Source organism: Zingiber officinale, chromosome 3B, assembly GCF_018446385.1.
Source record: "Zingiber officinale cultivar Zhangliang chromosome 3B, Zo_v1.1, whole genome shotgun sequence".
NCBI classification, from domain to species: domain Eukaryota; kingdom Viridiplantae; phylum Streptophyta; class Magnoliopsida; order Zingiberales; family Zingiberaceae; genus Zingiber; species Zingiber officinale.
The window spans coordinates 125,471,572-125,497,590 of record NC_055991.1 but is presented as its reverse complement, the minus strand read 5'-3'; the positions used below and the strand labels follow the sequence as shown (position 1 = coordinate 125,497,590).

Below are 26,019 nucleotides of genomic sequence, written 5' to 3'. Positions count from 1 at the left end.
CTTCTCTTTAGTAAGTGAGCTTCTTCCCGGTCGGATGGGGTAGCTCCCGAGCGCAAAAACTCTACAATAGTTGTCCTCCAGTCGCTCGGGTATGTGATGCCATCCATCTGATTGACATGTGCTACTAAAGATACTTGCTCGATCGGCTTCTGAGAGCCGACCGGGGATAACGCGCTTGCCAGCTTGGCCAATTCATCCGCCACTTGATTCTCCGCCCGGGGGATCTTCTGAATAATCACCTCCCTAAAGTTGAGCTTAAGTTTTTCAATAGCCTCCACGTAAAGTTTGAGCCTTGTACTATTTATCTCGAAAATCCCTGAGATTTGCTGAGCAGCCAACTAGGAATCTGAATAGAGGATGACCCGGATGGCTCCAACGTGCCGAGCGGCCTGCAATCCAGCAATAAGGGCTTCATATTCTGCTTCATTGTTGGTCGCTCGGTAATCTAGCCGGACGGAGAGCTGCATCCGCTCTCCTTGTGGGGACAGCAAAACTATGCCAATTCCGCTCCCGTGTCTAGTGGACGATCCATCCACGAACACTTTCCACACAGCTTCAGGTTCCGGGTCCTGCACCTCTGTCACGAAATCGGCTAAGGCTTGTGCTTTGATAGCCGAACGGGGTTGATATTGGATATCAAATTCGCTTAGCTCGGTTGTCCATTTGATGAGCCGTCCGGAAGCTTCTGGATTTAAAAGCACTCGTCCCAACGGGCTATTGGTCTTGACAATAATTGTGTGCGCTAGGAAATAAGGACGAAGCCTCCGAGCGGCAAGGATCAAAGCAAAGGCCAACTTCTCGAGTCCGGTGTAGCGGGTTTCAACATCCTTCAAGATATGACTAAGGAAATATACAGGTTGCTCCTCACCTCCCGACCGGACTAATGCCGATCCCACAGCATGTTCGGTTGAGGATAAATAAATGTGCAACGGTTCGCCGACAGTTGGCTTGGCCAGCACAGGTAGGGAATTTAAGTACGTCTTCAGTTCTTCAAAGGCCCGATCACAGTCTTCATTCCATTGAAACTTTGTAGCTTTACGGAGGATTTTGAAGAACGGAAGGCTCCGGTCAGCAGTCCTGGAGATGAAGCGTGATAGCGCTGTAATCCGACCGGTCAGCCTCTGTACTTCCCTCATGTTTCTGGGCGGTGGCATGTCTTGAAGAGCCTTCACCTTGCTAGGATTAGCTTCAATACCCTGTTCAGTCACAATATAGCCCAAGAAACGTCCTCCTTTGGCGCCGAACAAACACTTATGAGGATTTAGCTTGACCCCATATTTTCTGAGTGTATGGAAGGTTTCTTCCATATCTTTGCATAAAGTGGCCGCTCGGAAGGATTTGATGAGGATGTCATCTACATAGACCTTCAGGTTGTGTCCGATTTGCTCGCGGAAGACCCTATTCATCAATCTTTGATATGTTGCTCCGGCATTCTTCAGTCCGAACGGCATCACCGTATAGCAATACGTCCCATCCGGTGTAACGAAGCTAACTTTTTCCTGATCTTCCGGGGCGAGCGGCACTTGATGATAGCCTTGGTAGGCGTCCAGCATACATATAAGCTCGCATCCGACTGTAGAATCTACGAGCTGGTCGATTCGGGGCAGAGGGTAGAAATCCTTCGGGCAGGCTTTGTTCAGATCTCTGAAGTCGATGCATACCCTCCATTTGTTGCCCGGCTTGGAGACGAGCACCACATTGGCTAACCAGCTTGGGAATTGAACCTCCCGTATGTGGCCGGCCTCTAAGAGCCTTTCTACTTCCGCTCGAATGATAATATTCTGCTCGGCGCTGAAATCTCTTCTCCTTTGTTTTACTGGCCGAGCGTCCGCCCGGACGTGAAGCTTATGTTGGGCTATGCTGGGGGAGACACCAGGCAGCTCATGCGTCGACCAGGCGAAGACGTCATGATTCATCTGGAGGAATTTGACCACTTCTTCTTTCTGTTCGTCCTCCAGGTCGGCGGCAATAAAGGTTGTAGCCTCCGATCGGCTCGGATGGATCTGAACCTCCTCCTTTTCATCATAAATTAAAGCAAGAGGTTTCTCGGTTATGGCGTGTACCTCGATCCATGGAGCCTTTCGCGCGGCACTAGATTCGGCTCGGACCATTTCCACATAGCATTTCCGAGCGGTTAACTGATCTCCTCGTACTTCACCGATTTTGTCCTCGACCGGAAATTTGATCTTCTGGTAGAACGTTGACACAACAGCTCGAAATTCGCTTAACGCCGGTCGCCCCAGTATCACGTTGTAGGATGAAGGGGAGTCGACCACCACAAAGTTTGTTGTCCTCGTTCTCCGGAGCGGTTCTTCCCCTAAGGAGATAGCCAGTCTTACCTGTCCAACCGGCAGAACCTCATTGCCCGTAAACCCGTAGAGGGGGGTTGTCATGCTCGGCTTGATCGATTTGTAGTTGATCAAAGGCCTTCCTGAAGATGATGTTGACCGAGCTGCCAGTGTCAATGAAGATACGGTGGATGGTGTAGTTGGCTATCACCGCTTTGATGATAAGGGCATCATCATGCGGCACCTGAACTCCCTCCAGATCCTTGGGCCCGAAACTGATCTCGGGTCCGCTCGCCTTTTCTTGGCTGCAACCCACCTCATGGATTCTGAGCTGCCGAGCGCTTGCTTTTCTCGCCCTGTGTGAATCTCCTCCGGTCGGCCCACCCGCAATAATATTGATTTCTCCCCGGCAGGTGTTGTTTCTATTCTCCTCTTCCCGAGCGGACTGCCTAGGTCGCTCATTGGACCTTCGAGAGCGATCTTCATGCCTTGGAGGGAAACGCTGTTCGGGAGATCTCCTATATGTTCGCCGACCGGACTCTTGATGCCGCTGCCGGCGGTCGGGTGAAGGCGATCGACGAAGGCCACCCCGTCGTACGGGATGGGTGATTGAAGGCATGCCCCGACAGTCGCGGGTGTTGTGGGAGTCAGTATTATAGAAAGAGCAAAACATTGGGGTCCATACCCTCTTTTTCTTCATCCTTGGCCGCTCGGCCGCTACCTCTTGGACCACCGGGGACTTCGCATGATGTGCCCGGGATGCCTCAACTCTTGGTCCTCTTGGTGGCTGATGGGCAGCGGGCTGCTTTCGTTCGGCTTGGGCCGGTCGTTCGGCATGAGTTCCCTTCCGTCGGCTAGCCTCCGCCTCTTCCACATTTATATACTCATTCGCCCGGTGTAGCATGTGGTCGTAGTCTCTGGGCGGTTTGCGAATGAGCGTGCGGAAGAAATCCCCTTCCGCGAGGCCTTGCGTGAATGCGTTTACCATCGTCTCCGAGGTGGCTGTGGGGATGTCCATCGCTATTTGATTAAACCGCTGTATATGTCCCGAGAGATTCTCTTGGTTCTTGTTTGTTGGTGACAGGCTGACGCTTGTCCTTTGATAACGTCGGCTGCATGATGAAGGAATGCCTTCGGAACTCCTGGAAGCTAGTGATAGAGCCGTCCGGAAGCCTCCGAAACCACCTATGTGCGATTCCGATAGAGTGGTGAGAAATACCCGACACTTTACGCCATCAGTATTGATGAAAGGTGGCAGTGTTGTCGAACTTCCCCAAATGATGGTCGGTCGTTCCATTGTAAGCTCCGATCGGCGGTGGTGTATAGTATTTTGGTAACGGATCCCGATGTATGGCTTCAGAGAATTGTCGGTGAACCTGCTCGGGTGGTGCGTCCGCTTAGGGAGCTTTGCCATTCCTATGATCCCGAATGGGAGGCTCATCGGATGAAGATCCTTGCTCCCCGTGGGCGGGCGCGATTTCTGGGGGAGTACGGAAGAGAGCCCGAGGGAACCCTCCTGCTGAAACATATTCCGGGCGGTCTGCCTGCGCCGCCCGGCCTGCTGAAGCCGAGGTTGTTTGCTGTTGCGCTCGCTCAGCTTGTGCTTTCTCCTTTTGCTGCACCACTATCTTGGCTGCCCTCGCCTCGGCTATAACGTCCAACTCTTCTTGTGAGAGTGCCACGGTATGTAGTCTTCCAGCCTCGTCCATTGCTTCTGCTCGGATGCAGGTGCGTTCCCACAGACGGCGCTAAATTGATCCTGTCCGAACCAGAAGTCAAAGGACGCTGGGGACGTGGCGCTCCCTGCTGGATCCTCGAGTGCTCCGGCGAACCTACAACAAAACCGAGCCGGGAGGGGTGTCCCGGCAACGGCCCTCCGACGCTCAAGTCAGGCGAGGAATAACAAAGAGGTGGCTTCAGAGATTCGAAACCAGCGTACCTCTAGTGAAGAAATGGAGACCTTATATAGACCTCTTGAAGGAGCCTGGGCGCGCCAATCAAAGCAATCACCTGCTTTCGACCATGCCCAGGTATGGATTTGTCAGAAGGGCATCCATAAGGCCATACCGCTACTGTATCAACCTCTCCATGATGTGACGGCGAGATCCTCTATCGTGCAATCTTGTGTATGGCATAATCATCAGACATGTCTTTGCTGACATCCCATATCCCGAGCCGAACGAATAGGCCGCTCGGCTAGCCTTTGTATCCTCGCCCTTATCCTGGCCGAACGGACCACCCGCTCGGCCCATCGGTCCCAGCCGGGCAGACACCCGCTCGGCCATTTAGTCCTCCCGCCTTGGCGTCGGAAACCCAAGCCCATGGCTGGGTTATCTCTGGCTCCGCTCGGACCTGCCCAACTGCTCGACGCGGCCATTACCCGCTTAGTCAGCCCTCCATTCGTCCTCAGGCTGGGACCCTTGAGGAAGTGGGTCCCCCATTCTTACCGCCGGATCATATATATATATATATATATATATATATATATATATATATAAAATGTGTGTTCATCTTTACTAAAAATGAAAAGCAAAAAAAATTGGTAATCTAACTTGTAGACAATTCAACCGCTCTTGCAGGTCTCAACGGGACCAACACCAGCATTCTCCATGTTCACACTACAGAAATAAGAAAGTTCTCATAGACAATGCCAAATTTGATCTTGTTTGTAGGCGATGACGATGCATAGCTTGCAGGGAGGCTCGCATGTAGCGGGTGACTCGAATGGTGGGCTATTCGCAAGAAGATGTTGGGCCGAGCGAGTTATTTTGCGTGTCACAGAAGAAAAGAAGAAGAAGAAGAAAACGTAAGTAGACGGGCCAAGGCGAGGTCCCGGCGCAATCACTCCGATGCTCAAGTTAGACAAAGAGCTGAGGAAAAGAGTGAAGAATAGTGGCGATGAACAGCGAATTCTGATAGTGAAAGTTACCTGTGTTTGTAGGTGGAGACCCCTTATACAGTGTTATTTTCTCTCTGCATGAATATCAACGCATGTCTAAAATAAGACCAACTAATCTAACACATTGTAGTCGTTCCTAAATTATGTTCACCACCCCTACGCATGCAAAGTGGAAACTTCCACTGTATGGAACGCACATGGAATAGTCTAGTGATTTTTTGACAACGGTTATGCAAGATGACAAAAGGGGATATTGGGTTATTGGTTGGTATACTTCAATGGTGGGTCGATCGAGTCCTTTCTGTTATCTAATTGGGCATCACTCTTTAACAGATCTGGTCAGCTATGGAAGGTTAGACACCTCGAGGACTCGACATTTGATTGGATGAGGAGTCCAGTTGAGTAATATGTCCAGAGGGTCTGATCAAACCAGTAGGACTCAGAATCCAATCAGACAGGGAATCCTATCGGATAAAATGTTCAGTCAAGCCCTGCAGCCGTGCTAGATGACTCGGGAGAAACATCCGCTCGGAGTCGGTCAACTGGCCTTGTCCCGTGTTTATGGAACTCGGGTATGTAGTATGATTAGCCCCGATCGTTGATTCCTCCTGGACTTTGATCTTCATATTAGCTAATTTTCTTGATTTCAACCCTAACTTCCGGGGCCTACATTATTCGCCGTATCAATCACTAGTAGATTACATTTAGAGCTTGAAATTTCATTAGTTATTCAGATTGAATTGAAAATTGTCAAATTAAAAATTCAAAGTTAACTACGAGTTTGATATGTAGCTCATGGAGCATAAAAGATCGAGACTTAACGAGGTCGAACTTATGCCCACAAAATCAGGTGGAATGCTAATTCGGTGATTTGGAGGCCCACAACTAGATGAACTCACAGACAAAGTTGAAAGTTGAAAGTATATATAATGATTATTTATCTATATACTTTTATATTTGATATTTTAAATATTGTTAATGAAGTAAATATTCTAGATTTATTAAATACTTCGAAAACCTTGACAGTGAGTGTATTAATGGCATGATATACTTGTCAACAATACAATCAACTAAAATTTTGGGCCATGAATAAATCAATTTAGTGCAATTTTAAGTCTCATTGTTATTGTTGAATGATTGAGAGGCCTTCAATTCCTATTAGATTTTTCTATGGAATCAATGAAGTAGTTTGATGGATCATCGTCGAGGTGTTGCAATTTTATGATAATGTCAATAGACTATTTTCTATTGAAACGATGGAAGAAGATGAATACGTTCGCTCTTAATACTTCGTTAATCTGTCTCAGGGCTAATACGGAAAAAGTAAATTATGGGCGACTACTAGTCATTAGAATAGTGACTAACACATAAGAGAGACATTTACCTCAGCTTTGCCGAGATTTGAACTCCAAACCTCATGGTGGTAACATCTCATACGCTAGCCACTAGATTATCCTGAGAGGACAAAAAATCGTACTGTTCTAATGAAAGATAATTGTTGTGGTGGAGATCTTGAATGTCTATGTGATGAAGAAAACATATAGGATACCTGCAACGTTCGACCAGAAGTTATAATGAGCGCTAAGGTTAGACTCGATGTGACTACTTTGACGCTCAAATTAACACAAGGACTAGAGAAAGGTAAAAAAATGGTGTAGTAGAAGTGTTTGAATATCTGTGTATGCATACCTATGCTAGCGAGGGTCGATGATTTTATATAGGGTTACAATTATGCCCTACATTACCCATGTGTTTGCCCATGTCTTCTAGGAAAAATAGATATGTTATCCACATTCTCTGAAAAAAATGGTGAAACAAACTACGTAAGAACTTTTAGAAAGTATTTTAACAAATTTATATAATTTATCGGGAGGTAGAGCCGGTTTCATTGGTAGACGCTCCCCCTTCATCGATGTTTTCTTCTGAAGTGTCTCCCCTTTCTGAAGTGTCTCTGGAAGCGACGAGGGCGAGGCAGAGGGAGGCGGCTGCTCGCGATGGTGTCCATGGTGTCGACACGGAGAAGGGGAGATGGCTGTGCATGCCTGGCGTCGGTGGCAGCGCGAGTCCAGTGGCGTTGACCAGGGAGAAGGGAGAAGGATGCTCAAAGGTGGCCGCCCCCTTGGTTGTGGTAGTGTGGAGAAGAGAGAAGGTGGCAGCGAAGAAGGCTTCTGCAGGCGAGAGGAGAGGGAAAGCAGAGGAGGGGGTGGTGGCTCACTGGCGACAAGGGGGAAGGCTAAGCCTGCAACGATGTCGTCTGTCTTGGGGCGCAGTCGAGTGGAGCAGGGGAGAGATGGCGGCGGCGAAGAAGGAAACGCATCCCTCTTTTCCTTTCCGTGAACAGTGCCCTAAAAAGGGGTGCTACGGTGAAATGGCTAAAATACCCCTCCTCTCTGTACATACTACATCACAAGTCTCCTCTTTAAGTCTAGTCGAAGGAGGCACAAGTGCGATTGACTAGACCAAGCCCAACGAAAAACAGAATCGCTACTGAATGCGGAATCAGATCACTAGGCTCAACTTATAACGTTGAACAAGTATCTACAAATAATGAGTGCCGGGCAAAGCGACGAGAAAAACAAGGGCCAACCGAGCGACGAAAAATAATGCCAAGCGGATACTCAGCATGTGATCGAGTGAATGCTGAGGGAGACCGAGTGATATAGAGAAAACGGTTGGGCGATGCTGAGTAGAGTGATCGGGCGATTATGCAAATGTTAAGCAAGAAGTAAAAAATAGGTGTCGTCCGAGCAGCGAATGCGGGGCTGAGCGATGAGTGAGCGGCGAGTGAGACGCAAACGATGAGGGAGATGAATGTCGACCAGGCAACGAGTGTCGAATAGAGCGACAAGTAAAACCAACACCTAATCAAGGAGAGGACTCAATCAACTAATCATCGTTCCCTTCCGAGAAGTCTTTGTCCACGAGAACCATGCTCAGTTATAACTCTCTCTCGGGTAAGAGTTTGGAAAGCTGACCAAGAGAATTCGATCGAACGACCGAATGGTACCCACCAAATGCCAAGTGAATAGAAGAATGTCGAGTGTGCATATAAATAGAACAAAGCGAAATACTGAGTTGTGCAGAGCGGGCAATCGAAGAAATGCTGATTGAACGACCTAAAAATGTCAAGTGATGTAAAGCGAACGACCAAGAGTGCTGAGTGGGCAGCTGACAGAATGCCGACCGGACGATCGGGAGAATACCAAGCGGGTGGAAAGATGATGGGAGTGCGGTGCGAAGCGCACCACCGAGAAAATACCGACCGATAGGCTGAATGGGAAAAAGTGAATAGCCGAGTGGTGTCGAGCGAATACCAAATGTATGGATAGGAAGTGTCGAGCAAGCGACCGAGAGAATGTTGGGCGAGTGGAAAGACGATGGGCAAGGAGTGTCAAGCATGCGACCGAGAAAATACCGACCGATAGGTCGAATGGGACAAAGCAAATAGCCGAGCAGTGCCGAGCGAATGCCAAACTCATGGACAGGAAGTGCCGAGCAGGCGACCGAGAGAATGTTGGACGAGTGGAAAGACGCTGAGCAAGCGGTGTTAAGTGCGCAACTGAGAAAATGACGATAAAGCGACTGTAAACCGCGACCGGGTGACCAAAAAATGTCTACCGAGCAACGGAGACAATGTTGAGCAAAAGCATGAGGTCAATAGTGAATGAGAGTGAAACCTGTGAGCTGATCGAGTGCGAATCCTGTAAACGGAGCAGGCATGGAGCCTGTGTGATCGAAGGCGAACGGGAACAGAGCCCTTGAGCCGAGCAACCGCAGAGCTTGTGAATCGAGCAGGAGCAGATCCCGAGAGATTGAAAGGCACAACATCAATGCCCTAAGTGAGCGCGAAGCTCATCAAAGGTGAATGCCAGAGGGGGCAAAGGCGAAGATCCAAGTGGGCGCAAAGCCCATGAGCCGAGCAGCGAGTGAGACGCGAGTGTTAAGCAGAGCAACGAGTGAGCGGTGAGTGTTGACTGAGCAACAACGGTGAGCGAAACGCGAATGGTGAGTGTCAGGCAGAGCGGCGAGTGAAGCGACTATGATGAGTGTCGGGCCGAGCGACGAGTGAAGCGAGTGTGAGGAGTGCTGGGCAGAGCAACGAGTGCCTGACACTAACCAGGAGGGAAACCTTACCAACTAGTTGTGCGCGAGAGCCCTGCTCGCTTATAACTCGCGTTGGGGCGAGAGTCTGGAGCCCGATCGGGAGGTTGTTGGTCGCGAGAGCATGCTCGCATATAACTCATGCTGGGCAAGAGTCTGGAATCTCTACTGAGAGGTCGTTGGGGCACGAGAGCATACTCGCTTATAACTCGCGCTGGGGCAAGAGTCTGGAACGCCGACCGAGAGGTTGTTGGTCATGACAGCATGCTCAATTATAACTCGTACTAGGGCGAGAGTCTGGAGCTCGACCGGGTTGTTGTTGGTCACGAGAGCATGCTCGCTTATAACTCGCGCTGGGGAGAGAGTTTAGAGCCCGACTGGGAGGTTATTGGTCACGAGAGCATGCTCGCTTATAACTCGCGCTGGAGCGAGAGTCTAGAATCCCGATCGAGAGATTGTTGGGGTGCGAGAGCATACTCACTTATAGCTCACGCTGGGGTGAGAATCTGGAATGCCGACCGAGAGGTCGTTGGTCCTGAGAGCATGCTCACTTATAACTCGCGCTGTGGAGAGAGTTTGGAGCTCGACCGGGAGGTTGTTGGTCGCGAGAGCATGCTCGCTTATAACTCGCGCTAGGGCGAGAGTCTGGAGCCCGACCGGGAGGTTGTTGGTGCCGAGAGCATGCTCTCTTATAACTCGCGCTGAGGCGAGAGTCTGGAGGCGCGAGAGCATGCTCACTTATAACTCGCGCTGGGGCAAGAGTCTAGAATGCCGACCGGGAGGTCATTGGTCGTGAGAGAATGCTCACTTATAACTCGCGATGGGGTGAGAGTCTGGAGGCGTGAGAGCATGCTCACTTATAACTCATGTTGGGGCGAAAGTCTAGAGGAATGAGATCATGCTCACTTATAACTCGCACTGGGGAGAGAGTCTGGGACCCGACCGAGAGGTCGTTAGCAATACTCCGATCTGAGACTGGTGGAGATACTCTGGTCTGAGACCAGTGGAGATAGTCCGGTCTGAGACTGGTGGTGATACTCTGGTCCAAGACCAGCGATGATAGATCGACCCCGAATGGAGGAGGTGAAGCCCTGAAGTCCATAGAAGCGGAGCCCGTAGCAATATGAGGGAGGAGGGCCTTTATCATACCTGTCGTCCAGCTGAAGCTCCAAGTCAATCCCTCAACTCTCGAATACCCGTGGAGCGAGGGGAGAAGATAATAATCTGAGCCCTGACCATCAAAGGAAGTGAAGCCCATAGCAATATAAGGGAGCAAAGCCTGTAGCAATAGAAGAAAGCAGAGTACCGTGGGTGAAGGGAGCAGAACCTGTAGACGTAAGAGGATGCAAAACCCTATAGATAGAGGGTACAGAGCATATAGTAGTAATAGAGTGTAGTGCTTATAGCAATAAGAGGATGCAGAGCCCTATGGTGAAGGGTGCAGAGCCTATAACACACCTGACCGGGGAGTTGGGCCCCTAGTCCTTGATCGGAGAGTAAGGCTGCTAGCCTGTAATCAAAGAGCGAAGCCCCTAGATCCCAATCGAAAAGTTGTACTGCAAGTCTCTGATCGGGGAGTTGTGTCCCTAGTGTCTAATCGGGGAGTTGTGCCCCTAATATCTGATTGGGGAGCTGCGCCCCTAGTGTCCGATCTAAGATCTAAGGTTCTAGTCTTTGATCAAGGAATTAGGATCTTACACTCTTATCAGGGAGCTATAGCAAATCCTATAACCATAAAAAGGGAGCAGAGCCCGTAACATACCTAAAGGAGGAGCCGTGCCAATTGGCTGAGGATCTGTCTCGGTCCCTTGACTCCCGAATACCCGTGGAGTAGGGAAAAAATATAATGGAAAAACTAATCTATCGGCCAGCTAAAGCTCCAACTCAATCCCTCGACTCTCGAATACCCGTGGAGTGAGGGTAGAAGATAATATGTTCGTCAGGATCCTCCGGTACTGTGATAATGGCAGAGAACTTCCCAACGTCGTTCATCTTCATATTCCAGAATAGGTGGAGAAGATTTTCACAGACGACACCAAATTGATTCTATCCGGAATCTGAGTCAGATGGACCGCCGGGTGAGGTGGATGGAATATCGGCGGAATCGCGACGTCCCGGAGGGGGTATGCTGGAATGACTTCTATGTTGACTAAGTCGTCAGAAGTCATCTAGTCAACGCTACTTGTAGCCAGCGACCGGGTCACCCCGGTCCCTGGTACCCCGATACTCGAGGTAGATCCAACGAGTATATAAGTAACAGACTAAGACATATAATAATGAAATGAATGTAGAGTGAGTACGGAGAACGTACCCTGGCCCAGGGGGCGCCCTCGGGTGGATCAGTGAGTTGGTCGGGATGCTACTTGAGTTGTCGTGACCCGGAAGAGTATATGAATGAGACGGCTAAAGAGCTGAATCTGACGACGTTGAGCAAGACGCGGCAAGGATCCGGAAGGCGACATGCAAGCGGGAGATAATAGCATCACGTAGGTCGGGATATAGCATCGACACGCATGCTGGGATATGATATCGGCACATAGACCGGGATATGATATCAGCACACAGACCGGGATATGACATCGGCACGCAGGCTGGGATATAACATCGGCACGCAGGCCGGGATATGATAACAACACACATGTCAAATAGTAGTAACGGCACGAGATCTCGACACGACAAATCAGATCAAAGCACAATGGCAGTGAGGGCTCGGAGGCCCGATCAACGATTAAGGCTCAAAGCACTAAAGGAGTGCACAACAATGGAAACTAAAAGGCTCGACCGGCACCGAAGGAGTACGACTTTGGCAGATCTGCACTAGTAGCGGAGGTTCTGCACGATATCGTTGGTGGAGGTTGCTATCAAGGTCGGCTTAGCTTTGAAAGTGTCAGCTAGTTGGAGAAAGGGTGCTAGCTGAAAGACGAAGGTGCGACCGGATGAGGTAGTAACCACCGGAGGCAGCGGAGGCCGCTGGAGGAGTAATCGCCGAAGGCGGTGGAGGCCGCTGGAGGCGGCGACGGGTGTGTGAGAGAGAGAAGAAGAAAAAAGAGGTGGTAGCCGCTGGAGACGACCATAGGGTCATCGTACGCGAGAAGCAGCCACCCGGAGTCGGTGACCGCTGGAAACGACAGGGCGAGGCAAAGGGAGACGGCTGCTTGCGATGGTGTCGGCACGGAGAAGGGGAGATGGCCGTGCGAGCCTGGCGTCGGTGGCAGCGCGAGTCCAGTGGCGTTGACCGGGGAGAAGGCTGCTCAAAGGTGGCCGCCCCCTTGGTTGCGGTAGTGTGGAGAAGAGAGAAGGTGGCGGCGAAGAAGGCTTCTGCCGGCGAGAGAAGAGGGAAATTAGAAGAGGGGGGTGGTGGCTCACCGACGACGAGGGATAAGGTGACACCGGCGGTGGTGTCGTCTGTCCTGGGTTGCGGTCGCATGGAGCACGGGAGAGATGGCGGTGGCGAAGAAGGAAACGTCGCCCTCTTTTCTTTCGTGTGAACCGTGCCCCAAAAAAGGATGTTATAATGAAATGACTAAAATACCCCTCCATCGCATGGAGCACGGGAGAGATGGCGGTGGCGAAGAAGGAAACACAGCCCTCTTTTCCTTCGTGTGAACAGTGCCCCAAAAAAGATGCTATAATGAAATGGCTAAAATACCCCTCCTCTCTCTACATACTACATCACGACGGATTGAGTTGGAAGAGTCGGGTGATTAGTTGATGGAATCTAGTGGATTGAATCGGGAAAATTATGTAACCAAGATGATAGAATCTGAATGACCGAGCCAACCAAGATTGATTTTCTACTCTCCTGACTTACAATTCCACTTGATTTTTTGCCATATACTCCCCGAGTATGGCGTACAATTAGAAGTTTAACAAGAACTTTCAAAATCATAGCTAGGCATCTCTAATGTTTTTTTATCGCCTTTTTCTTCTCTTAAGATAGTGAATTGAAGATGAATGATCTATACTCTGTTGCCTCTAACTGTTGAGTTTGTTCTCTAGGTATTATCTACCTTTTTTTTTGTGGCTGCAGAAGCCACAGAATTAAATCAGAGCAGTGGATTAGATACGAGGCAGGGCCTCCATAAATCAAAATGTCCTCACGCTACAATCTACACTTCGCCTTCAGGTTGCCCTGCACCGCACGGTACAGTACAGCAGCTCAGCAGCCACACCGCCGCGTGAAATTAAGGCTCCTGGCTATTTGCTACCATTTAATTTCACAAAAACAAAATATGCGAGCTATTTATATTTATTGGGATTTTGACTGAGAAATTATTGTTTCGGGAGTGAACAATAAAATAATTTTTTTCACAAAAAAAAAAGAAATATTTTCAGACGAAGACAACAAAACGGGTCCTGCTTATCCAACCTACTGCGTTAACTTAATCCCCCGACTATTTCTTGGACGCGAATGGGGAGAGGGGCCATAATTAAGCAGCCAATTTATTGCATGAAAGTGAAGTCGCCAGTCGCCACGCAGCATTAATAACCAGAGCAGAGAGGCAAACCCAGGCAGGCAAAAGAGTAGACTGAAGAAAGGCCATCGACCATGGCTTCTCCTTCCTCCTATTCTCTCCCTCCCCCTCCTCTCTCCTCCTTCACTTCTGTAATCAATTCCTTTTGTTTTTTTTTTCCTTTAATGCAATCTCTGAGAATTTGCTTTGAATTGTGTTTCTCAATTTAGTTATTCATTGACAGATTCTGGTACAGGACAAGGAGGAAGAGGGCGAGAAGGAAGAACGACATGAGCAAGTCAAGTTCAAGGATTTGCCTCGAGTCGAGTCTCACATCCCCACTCCACTCCACAGTGGCTCTTCCCTGCGGCCACCACGCCCCAAAACAGGGCAGACTGGAAACGAGGTCGGCACCGTCTCCTGCAATAACTGCCGCCCCACCTCCCGGGACAAGCTCATCGTCCCCCTCGACCCCTCAGCCACTTCCTTCCCCAGCCCCGGTGGCCTCCTGCGCTCCCTCTTCTTTCCCTTCACACGCCACACCCCAGCAACTGCCGCCGCAGCCGGTGATTTCCGCGATGACCGGTGGAGGCTCGTGGCGGCGGAGCTGTCGAGGAAGATCCTCCACGTCACACGCAAGCGCGACGAGGCGCTCCAGGAAGCTTCCCGCCTTAAGAATTCTCTCGCTGAGCTCGAGCACAAGGTCGACCTCCTCGAGTCAAACATCCGGTCCATCTCACGCCGGCCGGTTCAGCCCGTCGCCTTCCCGTCTCAAGCCTTCCGTTTCGCAGTGGAAGACGCGCGCACCGCGATGCGCCACTTCGCGCGCTTGCTGATCGCCCACATCCGGCTCGTCAAGAGGTCCATGGACCGATTCACGGGCCTGATCCAGCCACTCGATCCCCGGGCCGTCGCCGAATGGCGGAGGAACCCGGGCTGGTTGCTCGTCTACACGGAGGCCCTGCTTAACCGGATTTTCTACTCCCGATTGGAGGAAGGCGACGACGAAGAATCCGGCCTAATCGACCCAGTGGCTAGGTGCGAGTCGAACCGAGCCGCGTACGAGGCGGCTCGGGAACTCAGTTGGGAGGACGTGCTCAGCAAAGGGACGCGACACTACAGCGAGGGGCTGAGCCGGTTCTGCGATCTGAAGATGAGCGAGGTCGTGGGGACGGTGGGGTGGACGACTCCGGCGCAGGCACCGTGGCCGGAGGGGCTGCTGCAGGCCTTCTTCATGGCGGCGAAGGGGGCGTGGGCGGTTCGACTCATGACGCGGTCGGTGCACCCAGCGGTTCCGGCGCTGAAGGTGGAGCAAGGGGCGAGGTTCGACGAGCGGTTCATGGAGGACGTGGCGAGAGATAGGGTGAGACGGGCGACGCCGGTGAGCGTGAGAGAGGTGGTGGCGCCGGGGTTTGACTTATATATGGTGCCACATGGGATTCTGAAGTGCAAAGTAGTGTGCGTGTACTACAACAACAGCAAAGAGGGGAGTAACGATCGCATTGATGTGGTAAATGATTCGGTCGTTCCTAGTATATCTGTTAATCCTTCTTTAGAATTATAGAAAGAAGATAAATCATAGATAATTATTAATTATTAGTATAAGTGATCAAGACATGATTACATGGGGAGGACTTTCTCGGGCTTATTGAGTTTTAACCTCAAGATTTTATATGGATCATGTGATAATATTCTATGTCTCAACCATCGTATCAACCGAAAGGGCCAACAATGAGATTGAGAACAAGGTATGGTAGCAAGAGATGATGGCATGATAGAAGGTCATTAATTAAATTTGGCTTATATATTCATGTTAAATGCTCAGTTTAATCTTCACTGTTTTGTAGAAGCCAATAAATAAATATCGTAATCTGATTTATATATAAACAACTGTAATCAAAGATTCAGACATCTACATTAGGAGCGAGCAACAAGATTTACAACAGACTTCATGATCAGCAAGGGCGACCCAGACTTTTAGGGTCTGGGTGAAAAGGGAAAAGGAATCTATAAGAAAATAAAAAAAAATACTAACATATAATTTAATAAACTTTAATAAAAAAAATTTAAAATCAATATATTATAAATTTGATATAAAATATATTTCTTAATATTCTCCAAAATATAATATCATACAAAATATATTTACCAAGCTTCTCCAAAATATGCAATACCTAAAAATTATAAAAAATTAAAAATCAAATTATCAATAAAATAAACTCTAGATCTTCTAGCACGCGGATAGTGGACTTCCGGCCGAGCGACTATCCCGCTCGGCCCAACAACAGAGAGTGCGGTAGTGGACTTCCAGCCGAGCGGCTTTCCCGCTCAGCCTGACAACAGACAACACTTGGACGGTGGACTTTCGGCCGAGCAATTATCCCGCTCGGCCCGACAACAGACAACACGTGGACAACACAATTCCGGTCGAGTGGCTATTCCTTTCGGTCAAGCAACAGACACAGCAGACTATCTTTTGATATCCTTTTGGGAACTACTGTCACTGATATGCGGCATAGTCAGACAGAGGATCGTACGACGGAAGCTTCCACTATCACTTCAAAGATATGCTTGGCCCGTTAAAGTACTGTGTCACGAACACTTTACTCATGACATGTCTTTTCAAAAAAAGCTTTGAGATGAGTGTCCGCCTTGAGAAGCGTGCACGCGTGCTACAAGAACTCTATATAAAGGAGGTCCAAGCATCGACGGAGGTATGCGTTGTATGCGATTTCTACTGTTGCGCTACAATTTTCCTATTGCTCCGCTTATTGCTTCGTTAGAGTCTGATTTGAGCGTCGGAGGATCATCGCCGAGGACCCCTTTTCTGGCTCGGCACTGACCCTACTATGTTGCAGGTCGGAGCGAAGTCCACTGAAGGTCAGCGGGAGCGCCACATCCCCAGCATCCATCTCATCGACTTTCGGACATGATCACTAACACATCCACATATTGAATTATCAAAGTCGTCTGCTCGTGGTGACTTGAATCTGAAGTACAATCAAGTATCATTGAAAAATATTTTGCCTCTCTTATTTTTTTTCAATTATAGCACTTCTTACTTTAGAATCTAATATAAAAACCAATTCATTTTGAATCTTATGACTAAGATAATGATAATGAATCTGGTTATTTTAAATGCGTTTAAAATGCTCTTGTATTATCAAATCAAATTATCAATTAATTCAAGTAGCCCTAACAAGTTACTATTACTGCTTTGGTAATTTTTTTCATTATGCCCACAAAAAGCCAAATTCAGCTTAGCAAAACATTTCACAACAAAAATAATGCTTACTAAAATAAGTTTTCAATGTTCTTTCTCCTTCTTAATTTGCACTTGGATCTTTTTGTCAATTGTTTCATTCTTTTTCAATCTAATTTGCTAATTGATCCAAGTTCTCATGTTGGTAATATGCTCAATATCATTCTCATGTTATCTAAGTCTGTCACTTAAACGTTTCCAATCATTAAGACCTTCATTTGCTAGCAAACTTTTATTGTTTATTGATTTAAACAATTTGCAACAAGAACCATATACTTTGTTCATATCTTTCGAGTACACAAGCCATTTTCTATCTTAATTCACTTTATTTGGTAATTTTCTTGTGTAATAGGAATATGAAAAATGTCTCAAAAACTTATTTACAAGGAACTTAAGAGTGCATTCTCTTAGAGGACCTTTCTCTTCCCAAAGATCTCTTGTTTTATTATTAATGTTATTCCAAGATCTTGGATCATATATATCTAAAACATGGCTAGTTTGCTATAACTCATATTCTTTCTCAATTATATTACCAACTTCAACATTCAAATCATTATCATTATTTTCTCTCAATTCTTCTAACTCATTCGTTGCATGATTATTATTATCATTTTCTCTCAATTCTTCCTGTTCAATGATTGTATAATCATTTAGTTCTTCTTGATTACTCGGTTGTTACTCATTTGTTGCATGATCATTTAGTTCCTTTTGACTTTCTTCTTGTAATTCATCAACTAAATCTTCAATTGAAGAGTTAACTTTAAAAACTTATGAAGAGCACATTTTTGAGTTATAATAAACTTTTCCACTCTTTTTCTTTGTTTCTTTTCTGATTCTCAGATTAATACTTCTTTAGAAATATGTTTGTACTATAAATTTTAAATGTAAAAATAAAATACACAAAACTAACAACAAAGCTATCAACAAAACAATCAAACAATGAAAATAATAGTGAAAGAACAATAAATCCTGATTTGTACTTAAACCAATAGATATAATCTAATCTATGATGATTAAAATTGGAATGTTTTATTTAAACTCTTTCAAATCTATAAAAAAAATTATAAAATATTGGACACCGATACAATATTAAAAATCAATATTTAATATTAAAAATAAGAAAAAAATATAGACAAGTTGGTAACTTATGTTGCAAATTTATATATTGATGAATGATGATATTAATGAAATAAAAATTTTAATTGAAGAATATACTTTTCTAATTTAATTAGAGATTCAAAGGAGAAAAAAGAAAAAATTAGCATTTCAGACTTCACTCTTCATAATTTTCTGACTTCTATAAACTAATTAATAACAAAAGAATTGTACAAGGAATAAAGTCTTAAGGAAAAAAATGATGGTTTACATTCCTTCTTTTTTTTTCTTTCTATTTTTTTTAAATTTTTTCTTAAATTTTAATGGTTAATATATGTTTTTGGACCGTTATTAAAACTATCCAACAATATATATATTTTTGGGTCTTTATTAAAATAATCTAATAAAATATATTTTTAGGATTTTTATTAAAACAAACTAATTATATAATATATATTATATATGTATGTCAAATTTGAGACCCCTAAAAATTAGGAGGTCCTACGCTGTTGTCCCTAGTGACATAACTTAAGACCGACCCAGATCATCTTTTCTTTTTCCTAACCATAGACCATAGGACAACAGTGAATTAGTTGGTAAGAAAGAAAGTCATATTATTTGTTGGAGCTGTGTTGCTGTTATCATGCTTAAAATACATACAAAATCATGTGTCCTTTTTACTTAAAAATAAAACCCCCGTGACTGTTCAACAACAATGTCTTGCGCCATGCCCAACAAATGTGTTTTGCTTTGATTTCAAATTATGAAATATTTCAAGCTACGATCACATGAAATTACTAGTAACATAAAGAGGAACTGAGTCCGGTTTAAGGCAGAGTTCACTTGGGTTGAAAATTATGATGCTTTAACATTCATCTATGTTTTTATGTCACATTTGTTCCTCCATTCCCCTCCTATTTATCTTTCCAAGTAAAGCCACCATTGTTTTTTATTAGGGGTGGTAACTAGTACTTGCTTCATATGCTTAATACTATGTACTTCAATCCCTCCAACAAGATGTTCGATTACAAGAAAAATCAATTTCTCTCGATTCTTTCAAGAGGAACGAAAGATCCAATTTAAATCAAGTGCATAAACTGAAGAAGACACTGCTTAATTCAACAAGCCTGCTCAATGGCATCAAAATTCCTGAACACAACTAGTTCCTGCATCTGCTTCCCTCCAATTCCTGAACAACAGTCTCCATTGTTGGTCTCTGGTTTGGCACTTCACTTGTGCAGAGCAATGCAATGCCTGCTAATTTAGCTGCCTCAGGCTTCGAGTAATTACCCTGCAGATTCTCATCGATGAGATCTTCAAGCTTGCCAGACTCAGCATCAGGTCTCAAGTGGCAGGTTCTTGTCTTTCCCGTGAGAAGTTGGAACACAATGACCCCAAAGGCATAGACGTCGCTCTTCTCAGAGAACCGGCCAACCACGGCGTACTCAGGGGCCAAGTAGCCCATGGCAGCACTTGTCTTGAGAGAGGAGAAGACAACATCCTCCGCTAACAGTTTGTGCAGGCCTGCACCAGAGATTTGGGGGTTGAAATGGCGGTCAATGAGCACTCTTGTTGATGACAAGTTTTGATGGAGCAAGGAGGGCTTGTTAGGTTGGTTGCTGTGTAGATATTCCATACCTATGCAATAATCAAACAAATTAGTACAATTATTCAATGCTTGTTGTTGTTGCATATTCGTTATGGTAGCTATCCATGAGAACAAAATCAAATAATCATACAAGTCAAGTAGATACCTTTGGCAATGCCTTTGACTATAGAAACTCTTATAGGCCAGTCAAGAACGTTGTGAATCTCATTGCATTTGATATCTAGATATTCTGACAAGCTTCCATTTGCAGCAAAATCATAAATGAGGAAGCACTCCCCTCTTGCTCTTGAGTAACAAAAGCCCCTTAATCCAATTAAGTTCTCGTGCCTTAGCAATGTCAATGCCTTCAGCCCCATGAGAAATTCTGCTTCCTCTGACTTGCAACTAGTCTTGTTGATCCTCTTCACTGCAATCTCGGTTCCATCACGTAGTCTCCCCTTGTATGTTGCTGCAAAGCTACTCTTCTTACCTATCAAGTTCGCCTCCGAAAAGTACTGAGTGGCACATTCTATCTCCTCCAAGTTAAACCTGTAGATCTGAGGAGCCTCCTGTGATGACCCAATGCTGGTTCTCTCATCAGTCAATGGATCCCAGTGGCTGGAGTACTCAAGGCTAATGAGTGGAGATGCAGTACGGTATGAACACTTCGTCGGATCAGTGACAAGAAGACTATTTGAAGCCTTATGCAAAGCACTGACAAGATTTTGTTTCCGATGGTTTCGGAGCCAAAAGGCAGACATAAGGGCACACACAAGAACTCCAAATGTAGCTATGGTGGCTGCAATAACGATGACCAGGTTTGGGGAATTGGAAGAACCGAAACAGTGGCTGGTGCTGCAATCCGAAGTGATATTAACAGACTGTGGAAGATCTTGAGGTGTGAGACTGGCACTGAATGGTTCAGGTCTGCTTGCATTGAGATCCGAAGAAGAGCAAACCATAAGACCAGAGAATCCACTTCCACATAGACCAGTGTTATTTCCATACTTGAAGTTTGGCCCCAATTTCTTTAATTCTTCACACACACACACAGAGAAGAAAAAGATGAGTGATGATTCCATGAATACAAAACTGAGGAACAAAAAAATTCAACAGTTCAATTTCACAAAATAGAATGAATTGGTTACCAGTAGGTACACTGCCGGAGAGCAAGTTGTTTTGAACATCTAAAAAGGTCAACTGAGAAAGCTGAGAGAGTTTAACAGGGACTGAACCAAAAATGTGATTGAAGCTTAAGTCCAACCACTTCAACTCAGTTAAGTCTCCGAGTGTTGCAGGGATGGCTCCACTGAGGGAATTAGATTGCAGAGTAAGCAGGTTGAGACTCTTGAGAAGCCCTAGCTGAGGAGGTATGCCCCCAGTCAACTTGTTATTTGAAAGCTGGAGAACTAAATCAACACAAGAAATACACAATTTTAGCTCTCACAGCCATTCCAAATAAAACAAAAGCTTCTACAACAATGCAGAACGTACATGTACAAAAAGATTGCATTTTGAATAGAGAATAACAGCAATGAACTCTAATGATTCACCATGTTCGCTTGATTGCAGCAAGCATTTTGAGATTAAACAGTTGAAAGACTTTGGAAAACTGATGAAAAGTTACTTTTTGACATGAAAATAAGAACAAGAAAAAAGCAAGAACGATTCACAAAAATGCACCTTTTTGTTAATTTTTTTTCTATGCTGTTTAACTCACCTTGGAGTCCGACCATTGCTCCACACTCCTCGGGTATGCCGCCGGAGAGGTTATTGACGTTGAGGTAAAGGTCGGTCAAGGCCGTCAGATTTGCAATCGCTCGAGGGATCTCGCCGGAGATGTTGTTGAAGTGGAGGTAAAGCCCAGTAAGACCGCGCAACCGCTCCACCGCCGGAGAGATGGAGCCGGAGAGCCCCTTCCCTTGGAGAGAGATGTTGGCCACCTTCCCGGCCGCGTGGCAAGCCACACCCTCGAACTGCCCTCGGCAAGGCTCGCCGTCGAGCACCCACGAGGAGAGTCGCCGGCCCTCCGGGTCCAAGGAGGACTTCAACTCCATGAGAGCTCGCAGCTCATCGTCATTCCCTTGTACCACAAAGCTGAGGAAAAAGAGGGAGAAGAAGAAGAAAGGGCAATGAATTTGAAACATAATCAAAGCCATTGCGCCAAAGCAGCCTCTTTGATCTCACTATCTGTTTGAACGCTTGGCTTCTTGGTCTTTTCCTCGGAAGGGAAGAAGAGGTGACAGGATGAAAAGGCAAAGGAGGGCAGAACTGCCGGTGAAAAAGCTGCTGGAGTAATTGCCAAATAGAGAAATGGTAAACAAGAAGAGGAGTAAGTCCAGTGGACCTGACCACGGAGAGAATTTAAACTTGGTGTTCAGATTGGATCTTGCGGTTGCAGTCAAAGGTATTCAATTGGGTTATCACCTCAATCAAGGACAACTAGAGATTGAGTGAATCACAAATTCACGTTCTTGGAGTTATTTCCGTTTTGAACTGCACAGGATTCTTGTGAATTTGGCAATGTTGGTGGATTCAGTGATGAGCAGCATTTACTGTTTAGTTTTTTTGTCGCTGTATTAGACCACGTTCCCATGCAAAGATTTACAGATATTTTCTTTTCAAATTTAAAACTTGCTGCTGGAGGGTGTGCTTGTGTCCCTTCGGTTTGTGTTGGATCTTATATTGACGGGTCCATCTTATAAAAGTTCTCATATAAATATAATTTATATCAACAAGAAAAGTTAAAAAATTATCATCAATTCAAATGTGACTTATAATTGGCTTTTATTATTTTTTTAATAATAATTCATGATACAATTATTTAATAATCAGTACTCTAAAATAATTGAAAAGATTTAAAATTCCTATTATCAAATAGATGAACACTTAAAATCACCAGACTAACAATTAACATATAAAAGGAAAATATGTATCTTCACAAGTCAAACTAAAAGAGGAGATTTTTTTAAAGGCAAGAGGCACTGTGAAAAGAATTGGAAATAAAATTTTGTCTTTTTAATAAATTTATTTTATTAGTTAAATATTTAAAATTGTACAAGTCCTTTTATATTAAAAATGAGAAATCATGAAGGCACTGGGCCTAGAAGTTCAATATTTCATAATTATGTGTCTCATTTGAAAAAAAAAAAATTCATAAATACGTTGTAATTGAGAATAGAAGAATATTTAGGTGGCAATTTGACAGCACATAATGAGGTATTGTTGTGCTGTAAATGATGGTGGAGTGCTATTATTGTGAAATGATGGAATTTTATATGATTTACAATTTTATTGGCAGTACTTTACAAAGCATGTTTAGTTTATTGACTATGGAATCTTGATAATTTTTGTTCAAATATATCATTATGGTACATTTCATTTTAGTCATTATTGGATTATTGATTTATAAATCACTGCTTTGAGGGGATTTTACGAACCCTTCTTTTTTTTTCACAAACAAATGTTTCATAAGACCAATTTAAAAGGTTTTACCGTTTTAGGAATAAACTATCCCAACTTGTCATATGAAGCCACTTGCAAATCTCTTATATTTCGAATAATTTATTCATGGCCTTGATTTTAAACCATCAATGTATTTTATTCAAAAACAAATTGATAAACTTAAACTACCCAAATTGGTCATCGAAGGTTATTAATGAACCCAATTTACTTCGTATAATTTCTCTGTGCTCTCATTTGTCTAATTTGAAGAATTTCGGCCCATCAAAACACATTGGGACAAGTTACGAGTGTATGGAAGAGGCGTCCTTTCGGGGCGGTGTGATGATTAAGACATGGGGTGTTACCACATAAAGTCTTGGGGTCGAAATTCGGCGTGACCGAGCATAGCCTCCCCCATGTCTTGGCCATTTGCACTAATGACTAGTAGTCACCCGTGATTTACCTCCTTCGTGTTGACCTAGGAACGGATTGACGGGGACACTGAGGGTGAGCGAATCATCTTTTGCCAGATGAGTGTATGGAAGAGGTTAAGAGACTCCATATCGAGTTCGATCAGCTGCGCTAGACACTAGGGACAATAAATTTTGGTTGCTAAAGGAAGAGAGAAAAGTGCTTTGAATTAAAGCTGACTCAGGCATGCACCATCCTCCTCACTTTCGTTTAGGGCATAGGATTCCTCACTGACAAAATCTAGCTTTGGTGGAATCTGGTTCTCCACTTCTATCCGACATCATTGCATAAGAAAAGAAAATTCCACTTGGGTTTGGAACATTTGAAGGCACAATCATAGTAATGGTTGAAACCATTGTGCCAAATAAGAAGGTTTAATTAAGATTGCTAATTAGGTGAAGTTGGAATTCTTTGGATGTGGATGCCAAATTAATGTGAAATTTTTTGAAAGAGCCACATCTGGGTGTTGTCTCTTTGGATGATGATTGCTTTTGTTTTTGTTTTTGGTCCACCATTTCTCATAGTTATCTTGTCTATTTGGAAGTGGCCATTCAGTGAGAAAAGCATAAGAAGCCTTGATTGTGCCTTTCTCTTGCCATTACTCCCCTAACTATTTGCATATAAAAAGGTTGAATGGCGTTTGGACTAAAAGGACTAGAAAAGAGACAAATTTCGGCACCGACTTCGTGATTGATTAAAAATGGTGCATTAAAATTTTCAACACATTGACCAAGGTGGCAGACATAATACAGTGATTATTATAAAGAAAAAATGTTTCATTATAATTTTATTGCTCATGGATCAAGACACTAATATTCATAGTAAAATTGCGTTAGTGCAGTTTCGCATATGTTGTCAGGGCTTGAGACTTTTGAGCAGAGCATGATTGTCATTTATAACGCATGATTCGAGATTCTGTGTCGTGTTTTTTTTGTTTTTGTTTTCTTTAAGCTTTGTAGCCTGGCCCTAACCCTAAACAATCTTGAGAAGAGAAGAATCTTCCAAGAAAACAAACGGAGGAGGACAAGGAAGAAGAAAATGGATAGCAGGGTAGCCGATAGAGCATTGAAGCGGCTGCCATTAAGGAATAGCTGGGATTGTTGTACTTATTTTGTTCTTCAAAGAAGATATTTCAATTATATAAGATTATCTACAATCTTCAAAATTATAAAGCTACAATCTGGTTAGACACATGGTTAAACAGTATAAACATAATACATCAGAGTAATAAATGATTCAAAAGTACTTTCCCAAATTGCAAACTAGCTAGGACTAGAAATCTAAAACTAGTGTCCACTGTATTGTATAGTGATTTGTCAATACACGCTTATTTTTAAAAACCAATACGATAATGACCTTGATCCTTATGGGGGTATTTGATTTAGGAGAATAGGAGTGGAGAATGAGAATGAGAATGAGAATGAGAATCATTAATTGTCATTGTTAATGTTTGATTTATAGGAATAGAAATAGAAATAAGAGAATGAATCCTTGAAATTGGGTAATAACTCATTCTCATGTACCTCCTATTCAATGAGTCATTACCCTATTTTCATCCATCAAAATATTCTCTTATTCCAAAAACACCCTTGACCTAAAATTAAAATTTTTTCCCTTAATATCAAATATCAAAATATATTTATTTATTTTTTCTTTCATATCACTTGTCTTTCCTTGCTCTCTCTCATTATATTTTCTCTCTCATCATATTTTCTATCTCAGCATTTTATCACACACTTTCTCTCTCCTATCACACTCTCTTTCCTCTTTTTTCTCATTACACTTTCTCTTTCATCATACTTTCTCTCTCCTCAATCTCTTCCATCGCACTTTCTTCCTTCTTTTTTCTCATCATATTTTCGCTCTCATCATACTTTCTCTCTCCTCAATCTCTTCCATCACACTCTCTTTTCTCTTTTTTTTCTCATCATACTTTCACTCTCATCATACTTTCTCTCCCCTCAATCTCTTTTGTCACACTCTCTCCTTTTTTCCCTCAACACACTTTCTCTTTCATCATACTTTCTCTCTCCTCAATCTCTCCCATCACACGCACTATTCTCTTTTTTCTCATCACACTTTCTCTCTCATCATACTTTCTCTCTCCCTCAATCTCTCTCATCACACCCTCTCTCCTCATTTTTTCTCATTACATTTTCTCTCTCTTCATCCTCTCCCATCATACTTTCTTTCACATCATATTTTCTCTCTCATATTCTCTCATCATGCTCTCTCCTATCACACTCTCTGTTCTCATTTTCTCTCATCACATTTTCTCTTTCTTCATTCTTTCTCATCAGACTTTCTCTCTCATCATTCTCTTTCATCATATTTTTCTCTCACATCTATTTTTTTTCTCTTATTTTCCTTTAAGGGTAAAAAAGAAAATTTTGATTTATTCCGATAGAAATATGCAA

General features: G+C 44.5%; 2 protein-coding genes across 3 annotated transcripts; one reads left to right on the top strand and one right to left on the bottom strand.

The window, feature by feature from the left end:
- The first annotated feature begins 13,736 nt into the window (after positions 1-13,736).
- LOC121967598 (IRK-interacting protein-like) lies at positions 13,737-15,321 on the top strand. Of its 2 annotated transcripts, none has more exons than XM_042517922.1 (2): positions 13,737-13,894; positions 13,999-15,321. In XM_042517922.1, exons 1-2 carry the CDS (start codon positions 13,838-13,840, stop codon positions 15,304-15,306), a joined length of 1,365 nt encoding a protein of 454 aa, XP_042373856.1. In that variant the 5' UTR covers positions 13,737-13,837; the 3' UTR covers positions 15,307-15,321. The 2 variants fall into 2 exon arrangements, with proteins under 2 accessions (XP_042373856.1, XP_042373855.1); XM_042517921.1 differs by having other exon boundaries at positions 13,739-13,894; positions 13,987-15,321.
- A 3,758-nt stretch (positions 15,322-19,079) lies between these two features.
- On the bottom strand, positions 19,080-22,141 carry LOC121967597 (LRR receptor kinase BAK1-like). The gene is made up of 4 exons (XM_042517920.1): positions 21,408-22,141; positions 20,836-21,096; positions 19,854-20,723; positions 19,080-19,737 (listed from the first exon to the last, which is right to left on the bottom strand). The coding sequence occupies exons 1-4, from the start codon at positions 21,844-21,846 to the stop codon at positions 19,259-19,261; spliced, it is 2,049 nt and encodes a 682-aa protein (XP_042373854.1). The 5' UTR covers positions 21,847-22,141; the 3' UTR covers positions 19,080-19,258.
- Positions 22,142-26,019: the final 3,878 nt, after the last annotated feature.

Bases quoted from the DNA above. Each gene is read 5' to 3' on its own strand.
- LOC121967598 (XM_042517921.1), top strand. From the start codon at position 13,838: ATGGCTTCTCCTTCCTCCTATTCTCTCCCTCCCCCTCCTCTCTCCTCC. The intron at 13,895-13,986 runs GTAATCAATTCC...ATTCATTGACAG, and splicing joins CTCTCTCCTCCTTCACTTCT to ATTCTGGTACAGGACAAGGA.
- LOC121967597 (XM_042517920.1), bottom strand. From the start codon at position 21,846: ATGGCTTTGATTATGTTTCAAATTCATTGCCCTTTCTTCTTCTTCTCC. The intron at 20,724-20,835 runs GTAACCAATTCA...GTGTGTGTGAAG, and splicing joins CTCCGGCAGTGTACCTACTG to AATTAAAGAAATTGGGGCCA. The intron at 19,738-19,853 runs GTATCTACTTGA...ATTATTGCATAG, and splicing joins AGTCAAAGGCATTGCCAAAG to GTATGGAATATCTACACAGC.